Consider the following 8,245-nt stretch of genomic DNA (forward strand, 5'->3'; position numbering starts at 1 on the left):
ATTCAGGCTCAGGATCGTTGGTGGGGGGACATGGTGAGCCCAGCCTGGGAAATGCTGTGGTCTGGATCATCCTCCAAGGTCCTGACCCGGCCCCCCTGCAGAGAAAATTCTGCCTCCTCCCCAAAGGTCCATACTCCTCCTCACAAAAGTTTCTGACACTCATCAGAAGGTACCCCCCAACCCCTCTTACAGGCTTCCAAAGAAAATCTGGACCCCGCAGTGGGCAGGAGAGGAGGAGGGGCGGCAGGTCGCGAGTCCTGAGGACTTAAGTTATCTTCAGACTTGGAGCCTCAGAGAAGGGTCATAACCCCCCGGACCCCATCCCACCCCAACCCCCTCCTTCCCTCCTCCCCCGTCGCGCGGCCCCTTTAAGCCTAGAGCCGGCCGGTCCTCAGTGGCTGCGCGCCGACGAGTGTGTGTGTGCGTGTGTGTGTGTGTGTGTGTGTGTGTGTGTGTGTGTGTGTGTGTGTGTGTGCGTGCGCGCGCGTGCGTGTGTGTGTGAGTGCGCGGGGAGGGGGCGGGCGCAGTGTCTCCATGGCGACGCGGCGGTGACGTCGCCGGCCGGGGGGCGTGGGCGTCCCGGCCCCGGAGTGCGATATTAACCCGGGAGGCGGCGGCGGGGAGGGGAGAGGCTCTGAGAGGCGAGGCCGGGTGAATCGGCGAGGGCGGCCCGACGGGCTCGGGACGGGACGGGGCAGCGCGGGCGCCGGGAGCTGCGGCCCGGAGTCGGGGCGCCTCGCCCCGGGCCCCCCAGCATGAAGACCCCGGCGGACACAGGTGGGGGCGGGGGCAGCACGTGTGGGGGAGACTTGTTGCCCCGGGAAACCAGGCGGAGAAACTTTGGGGGGGCTGAAGGGTTCTGGGGGAGCCCGAGTGATCCCCAGTTCCGGGGGACCCCCAAGCACTCCAGACCTGTTGCTTCTTGCGGCGCGAGCGGGGGTGTGCACCGGACCCCCAATTCCTGGCTGTGGGCGCAGTGGTATGGGTGCTGCGAGTCCTGGTTCTCTCCTTGCTTGGACCCCGAAAGCTCGGCTCTCCCTCACTCCCGGGATCACGGGGGTGGCTGGGTTCCTCCCCGCCGCTCTGTCACGTTGCACTCTGGGGGCCGGGACGTGTGCGGGGCGTGTGTGTGCGGGGGGGCTGTCCACAGGGCCCGCTATCCCAGGTTCCGCGCTGCGCGGTCCGGCCCGTGACCTTCACCGCGATGCGTGCCCCGCACCGGCTTAGAGGGGGATACAGGATGGCCTCTAGGAGGAGGGCGTGAGTGGGGAGCCCGGGACTCGGGGACCGGGCTGCACCGCCCCTCCCCCGCCCGTCTCCGCCGGCTCCTCTCTCCCCCGCCCGCGCCGAGTCGCAAAGTTCCAAAGCGCAGCCCGAACGTTCGAAAAAGGAACTTTTTGTTTCCGACCTTAGAACGCGCGGCTTTAAGGTCGCTCGGGAGAGACCTGGGAACCCTCCTCCCTCGCCTCCGGGGACCCGGGGTTGGGGAGGGTGGGGAAGGTGGGGGTGGACGCGGAGGCTCCCCCCCTCGACCCCCTCCCTCATCCAGCTCTTCTCTTTCAACCGGCCGTCTTTTCCTTCCGCCCCCCTCTTCCCCGCCAACTTGCTCCTCCTTAAGGGGCCAAGGTTCCCCTCCCCCCCCCGGTCGGCGGGCGGGGGGCAGCAGGATTAACCCCCCCCGGACTTTCCCCCTTCCCCTCCCCCGCCGCCCCCGGGCTCTCGCTGGCTGGACTTTGCGCCCGAGCGCGCTGGGGGAGGGGTCCCAGCCGCCCCCTGCCCGTCTACCCCGTCGGAATCCGGCCCGGGGCGGGGACGGGGGAGGGGGAAGGGGGCCAGGCGCCGCTGTTCAAACTTGTTTCCTTCCCCCGGCGGCGGCCGCGGCTAGGGCTCCTGTGTGAGGGTGTGTGCCCCGACCGGCCCACCCACCCCGCCCCCCCGTCGCTCGGCGGGTGGGGGCGGCTCTTAAAGGGCTCCGAGCCGGGCTCCGGCGCCTGGGGATTGGGACCGAGGAGGGGGCTGGGCGTGGGGCAGGGGTTCGGAGTGCTGTAGGGTCAGTCACGTGCGTCCCACATACTCTCTGGCTCCCAAAGGCTCCAGGGCCGCTGGGCCTTGGGGGCAGCAGGAGCCTCCCCTCGCCGGAGGAGGGGGCCGAGGCACCCAGACAACCCCGCCTCGTCTTCCCTCCCTGCTACGGGCCTTCGCCTGGTGGGACCGGCTGGGCAGCTCCCCCAACCCAGTCTTGGGGCCGCGCCGTGTGGGTTCTCTGGCTGGGGGAAGGGGCGGGGGCCTGTACTGGTCTCCCAGTCGGTCCATGGGTCCCTCTGCCTCCTGGCTGGCCGCTGCGCGCCCCTCCATCCGATCCTCCATCCCGGCCCCTCTCTCCTCTGCCGCGGCTGTTTCCCACTTCCTGTTTTCTTCCCGGCTCTGGCGCCACCGAAGGCTGCCTGGACTGGGGGAGGTGGCGGGGCCCCCCAGGAGGCCGGCGTGTTCTTCCTCTACCACTACCCCTCCCTTCCGACCCCAGAGTCCTTTTAAAAAAAGTTTGGGCAGTTATGTGAATTTGAGGGGCGCCCAAGAATTCTGCAGACCCTGCTCCCAGGTTTCCACAGTCTGTCTGGGAGATTCCCTACCCCGCCTCCGTGGGACCCAGGTGTGCCTTCTGGGACCCCGCCATCCCAGCCCTTCCTGTCTGCTGCCTCTTCTCCACCCTGTCTGGCAATGTCCTCAGCTCTTCTCTCAGTGTCAGCTGCTCTGTCTCTGCCTCGCTGTCCTCCCATGCTCCAGAGGTCCTGCACCCCCAAGCTTTCTTGGTGCGAGCCGGGTGGTTCCCTGTTTTAAGCACGTGGACCCATACACAACACACACTCACACATGCTCCCCTTGCCCGTGCCTGGCTCCTGGCTCCAAAGCCTGGGGAACAGAGCCCCATTGAGACACCCTGACGTCACCCCTCATCTTCCTTCTCCCCCCAAAGCTGGGAACAGGCCCTCATGTATGCCATGTCCGATGAGGAAAGCTGGCTTTGGGGTGGGCCTGGGAATAGGGAGGGCCCTTGCCACGAGTGGGAGCCAGGGTTCTGGCCCGGGAGGGGGTTTGTTCAGGGAGGGGGTTAACTAGGGGGCCTGGGTCAGTCCCCGGAATGCAGCTTGAGGCCTTTCCAGAGCCCCCCACCTCCCTTCCCTTTGTGTTGCATGTAGTCTCTCTCACTCCTTCTCTTCTGCAAAGTTTATTTTTAGCCTCCTGCTCCCCCGCTCCCAGGACTGTCGCTGCACACACGTTGCCTGGTTACCGGGACAAGGAGGCTGGGGCGGGTGGGCTGGGAAGGGTGGCTTTAATTTTGGGGGGAGGGTGGAAATCAGTACACACCCCAGCTCTAGACTGATGTCTCAGGGGCTTCGGCCCCCACCCCGAGTCGGAGAGCCAGATTGGGGTTTAGGTGGGGGGGAGCGCGAAGCTTGGTGCCCTGAAGGGAGACAGGAGTTTGGAGGAGGTTGGAGGGTACGTGGAGCGGGCGGACTCTTGGGTTCCCAAGGACCTCTGGGCCCTGAACAAGACCCTCGGACCTGGGTTCTCTAGCAGGGTGAGCGTAAAGGGGTGAACACCTGGATTCCCAAGAGAGGGATGGGTCTGTGGATGCCGGGGTCCATGGAAGGTGTTGTCAGGGGCTGTCACTTCTGAATGGAGCAGGGGCTGCTGGTACATACAGTACCCTGGGTCTGCGACCAGCTGGAGGTCATATGGTCATATCCCTGGAGCCCCGGGGGGCTGGTTTGAGGCTGGAATTTCTGAATGAGGCAGGGACCAGGTGGGGAATGCTGGCCATCCCAGTCTACCCAAGGCCAGGGGTCAGGGAGCTGGGTCCCAGTAGAGGTTAGAGTCAGCTCTGATTTAGAGGGAGTGGCCCCTGTGGGAATAGGAACTGCTGATCCCCTGTGTCCCCATGGGGAAGGATCCCCTGTTGGATTCCAGACTTGGGTGGAGTCTTTGGGGGAGGTTCCATGTTGCCCCAGGCCTGGTTGGTACCTGCTTGAGCTGTGGTGTGAGCCAGGGCCAGGGGAGGGAGGCTGACCCTTGCAGCCTGATTGGGACTTGGGACCCCGCCCATCCTTAGCTCTCCACCTTGGCCTTCTCCCTCTAGTGGCACCAGGGCTTCTGTCTTGCCTCCCCCCTTCTCTTCCTCCCTTTCCCTCCTCCCGCCCCTCCATTACCGGCTGCCTAGTGCTGAATTATTGATGACCCCTGATTACCCGGGGGTTTGGGAAATGACAACAACCGCAGCCCCCCCAACTCTCCCCCCCAGGCTGCCCATCACCTCTAGGGACCAGCCAGCCCACCACCAACCTCTACCCAAGGTTAATGCTGGGGGCGGGTAGGTAGGTGGGCAGGGAAGAAGCTGAGGATGAGAAGGCAGAAGGGGGAGCAGGCTACAGCTAGCGGTGACTGTTCAGTCTTGAGGCCCTCCAGCCAGGTTGGGTCCGTGCGCCCGGGTCTGGGTAGGGCAGTGCAGCACAGAGGGTCCAGGGCTTGATGGGGGGGCGGGGGGGCGCGCTCTCAGACAGTCTGGGTTTCACTCTCCAGGGAAGACAGAAGCCTCTGTGTGTGCAAGCGCTGACCTCATCGTCAAGCAGCCACCCCACCCCTCCTGGTCCTTTTAAGAAAAAAAAAAAAAATCCTCCTTTCGGGGCCTAGGGTGGGAGTAAGGGCTCCGGTAGGTCTTGGGAGGGAGACAGTGTACCTTCCTAGGAGGGGAACAGAGACGGTCGTGTGGTGGGGGCGGGGGGCCGGCGTGGTAGTGACTGACCCTGAACGGGAGTGCGGGTGGGCTGGGGGGGGGCTCGCCCCAACCCGTCTGGCCACGTGTGCCCCTTCCTGCCCCTCCCCCACTGGCAGCCTTGCCCGCCGGCCTGGCTTGGTGCCTGGCCCCCTGGCACTGGCCCCGGGACCCGCCGCCGACGGTTTCCTGTTTCTCCCGGTGTCGCTGGAGCAGGCTCCAGCTTCCCCTCCCCCCAGCTCCTGTCTAGCCCCCCTCACACACAGACAGACACACACTGTCTCCCTCTAACCAGGTCCTGGCTTGGCAGGGGGAGACGGATTTCCCCACATTAAGGGCGGGGTAGGGGGTGGACCCTGGGATGGGCCCCAGGGCCCCAGACTTGGCGCCCTGACCCGAGGCCGCACCCCTGCCTCCTGTCCCCAGGGTTTGCCTTCCCGGATTGGGCCTACAAGCCGGAGTCGTCCCCCGGCTCGAGGCAGATCCAGCTGTGGCACTTTATCCTGGAGCTGCTGCGGAAGGAGGAGTACCAGGGTGTCATCGCCTGGCAGGGGGACTACGGGGAATTCGTCATCAAGGACCCCGACGAGGTGGCTCGGCTCTGGGGCGTCCGCAAGTGCAAGCCCCAGATGAACTATGACAAGCTGAGCCGGGCCCTGCGGTGAGGAGGGCAGAGGTCCCTGGGCAGATGTGGACAGCGCCCCACTGGTTGGGAGCCCCTGGCCCACGGGAATAGGCTTTGGGTTTGCCCTCTGGGTCCAGATCACAGCTGCGTGACCTTGGGCAAGTCCCAGCCCCTCTCTGAGACCATTTGTCACACCGAGGTGTCCTGAGGAGAGAATACAACCAGGGACGTGGCCTCTAGTCTGGCCCCAGAACTGAGGGGAGAGCTGGTCTCCACCCTCTGGACCTTGATTTCTCTCGGGTGGCCCGTGTTTCTCAGTCACCCTTTGCGAGCAGCACTCACACGTGTCAAGGTTCGGGGTCTGGACTTGGGTCCCGCGTGACTGACCGTCCGATGGTGTTTCTACATCCACAGCTATTATTACAACAAACGTATTCTGCATAAGACTAAGGGGAAACGGTTCACCTACAAGTTCAACTTCAACAAACTGGTGCTGGTTAATTACCCTTTCATCGATGTGGGGTTGGCTGGTGAGTACAAGGGCTGGTAAGCATGGCCTCAGAGGGACGGCAGGGTCTGTCTGAATGTCCAGGCGAGGCTGGGGGCCTTGACATCGTGTCTCCCCTCTCCCACCAGGGGGTGCGGTGCCCCAGAGCGCCCCGCCAGTGCCGACAGGCGGCAGCCACTTCCGCTTCCCTCCCTCAACGCCCTCCGAGGTGCTGTCTCCCACCGAGGACCCCCGCTCTCCACCGGCCTGCTCTTCGTCCTCATCCTCCCTCTTCTCGGCTGTGGTGGCCCGACGCCTGGGCCGAGGCTCTGTCAGTGACTGTAGCGATGGCACGTCAGAGCTGGAAGAGCCACTGGGAGAGGACCCCCGGGCCCGACCGCCTGGCCCCCCGGAGCTGGGTGCCTTCCGCGGGCCCCCGCTGGCCCGCCTGCCCCATGACCCTGGTGTCTTCCGTGTCTACCCCCGGCCCCGGGGTGGCCCTGAGCCCCTCAGCCCTTTCCCTGTGTCGCCTCTAGCCGGGCCTGGCTCCCTGCTGCCCCCTCAGCTCTCACCGGCTCTGCCCATGACACCCACGCACCTGGCCTACACTCCCTCACCCACGCTGAGCCCTATGTACCCCAGTGGTGGCGGGGGCCCCAGCGGCTCGGGGGGAGGCTCCCACTTCTCCTTCAGCCCTGAGGACATGAAACGGTACCTGCAGGCCCACACCCAAAGCGTCTACAACTACCACCTCAGCCCCCGCGCCTTCCTGCACTACCCCGGGCTGGTGGTGCCGCAGCCCCAGCGCGCTGACAAGTGCCCGCTGCCGCCCATGGCACCCGAGACCCCACCAGTCCCCTCCTCAGCTTCGTCCTCCTCTTCTTCCTCCTCCTCTCCATTCAAGTTTAAGCTCCAGCCGCCCCCACTGGGACGCCGGCAGCGGGCGGCTGGGGACAAGGCTCTGGTGGGCGCTGACAAGGGCAGTGGCGGTGCCCTCGGTGGTGGTGGCAGCGCAGGCGGGCTGGCCGAGGGGGCCGGGGTGTTGGGCCCCCCCGCCCCCCCGCCCCCCCCACCCCAGATCAAGGTGGAGCCTATCTCGGAAGGCGAGTCAGAGGAGGTGGAGGTGACTGACATCAGCGACGAGGATGAGGAAGACGGGGAAGTGTTCAAGACGCCTCGTGCCCCCCCTGCACCCCCGAAGCCCGACCCCGGCGAGGCACCCGGGGCAGCCCAATGCATGCCCCTCAAGTTGCGCTTTAAACGGCGCTGGAGTGAAGACTGTCGCCTGGAGGGGGGTGGGGGCCCCGCTGGGGGCCTCGAGGATGAGGGAGAGGACAAGAAGGTGCGTGGGGAGGGGCCTGGGGAGGCAGGGGGCCCCCTCACCCCAAGGCGGGTGAGTTCTGACCTCCAGCACGCTACAGCCCAGCTCTCTCTGGAGCATCGAGATTCCTGAGGGCTGTGGGCAGGGGACCCCCGTTCCCTCCACCCCCCCCATGCCTCTTTTGCTGCCTTAACCCCCCCCATTCCCTGGAGGTGAGGGCAGCTTTCTCGTCTCTTCCCTGCCTCCTCCCTTTCCCCTCCCCCACGTTTTGTATAAAACTTTTAATTTCTTTTTTTTTTTTAACTGTGAGGGTGGGTGGGTGCCCAGGGCTGGGGGCTGTCCCCTGTCTCTGTGGGTTTCTAAGCTCCGGGCAGAGTGGTAGGGGGGAGGGGGGAGTTAAGGGGCCACCTCCATTCTGGGGAATTTATATTTGAACTGAGGCTCTGGCCTCAAAGCCCAGGAACTTTTTTATTACAATCGCTTAGGAAGTAAAGCCTTGTCTCCCTCCCTGTTCTCTGCCTCCTGTACCTCTCTCCCTTTCCACCCCCGGCCATCCTCAGCCCCGATCCTGCCTTCCCTGCCCCTCCAGGGGCCATGAGTGCCTGGGTTTCTCATACCCCCCCACAGGGTTGCAGCAGAGGAGGGAGGAACATTTTATGATGAACCAAAAATTCTGTGGGGGGGGGGGTTGGGGGTGGAGGAGGGTGAGGGGTGCCGCCCATAGGCCACAAATCTCTACAAGTGCCTGCTATCCCTCTCCTACTCCCCACCCCAGCGCCAGTCCAACCCCTTCACCCCCAGCTGCTCCTAGGACTAGCCCATAGGCAGGCAGGTGGGAAGGGGGTGCCCTGAAACCAAACTGGAAGCCCCCTCTGCCTCCCAGCTGGGGCCCCTGGGCTGGGGGTCTGTGGTCAAGCCTTATTCTGTATTGGGGACGGAGGGTTGGGGGGAGGGAAGTTGGGGGCTGCTGGAGAATGTATTCAAAATAATAAAACTTTGGACCTTTGGATGCAGTGATCTGTCCTGGGTGCTGGGTGCAGC

At 64.9% G+C, this 8,245-nt stretch overlaps 1 protein-coding gene across 1 annotated transcript; it reads left to right on the forward strand.

Annotated features, from left to right (window-relative positions):
• Nucleotides 1-624: 624 nt before the first annotated feature.
• Nucleotides 625-8,245, forward strand: ERF (ETS2 repressor factor). Its single transcript, XM_079908249.1, has 4 exons — nt 625-777; nt 5,198-5,432; nt 5,811-5,926; nt 6,033-8,245. The coding sequence occupies exons 1-4, from the start codon at nt 756-758 to the stop codon at nt 7,334-7,336; spliced, it is 1,677 nt and encodes a 558-aa protein (XP_079764375.1). The 5' UTR covers nt 625-755; the 3' UTR covers nt 7,337-8,245.

This window comes from Stenella coeruleoalba (genome assembly GCF_951394435.1).
Source record: "Stenella coeruleoalba genome assembly, chromosome: 20".
Lineage (NCBI taxonomy): Eukaryota > Metazoa > Chordata > Mammalia > Artiodactyla > Delphinidae > Stenella > Stenella coeruleoalba.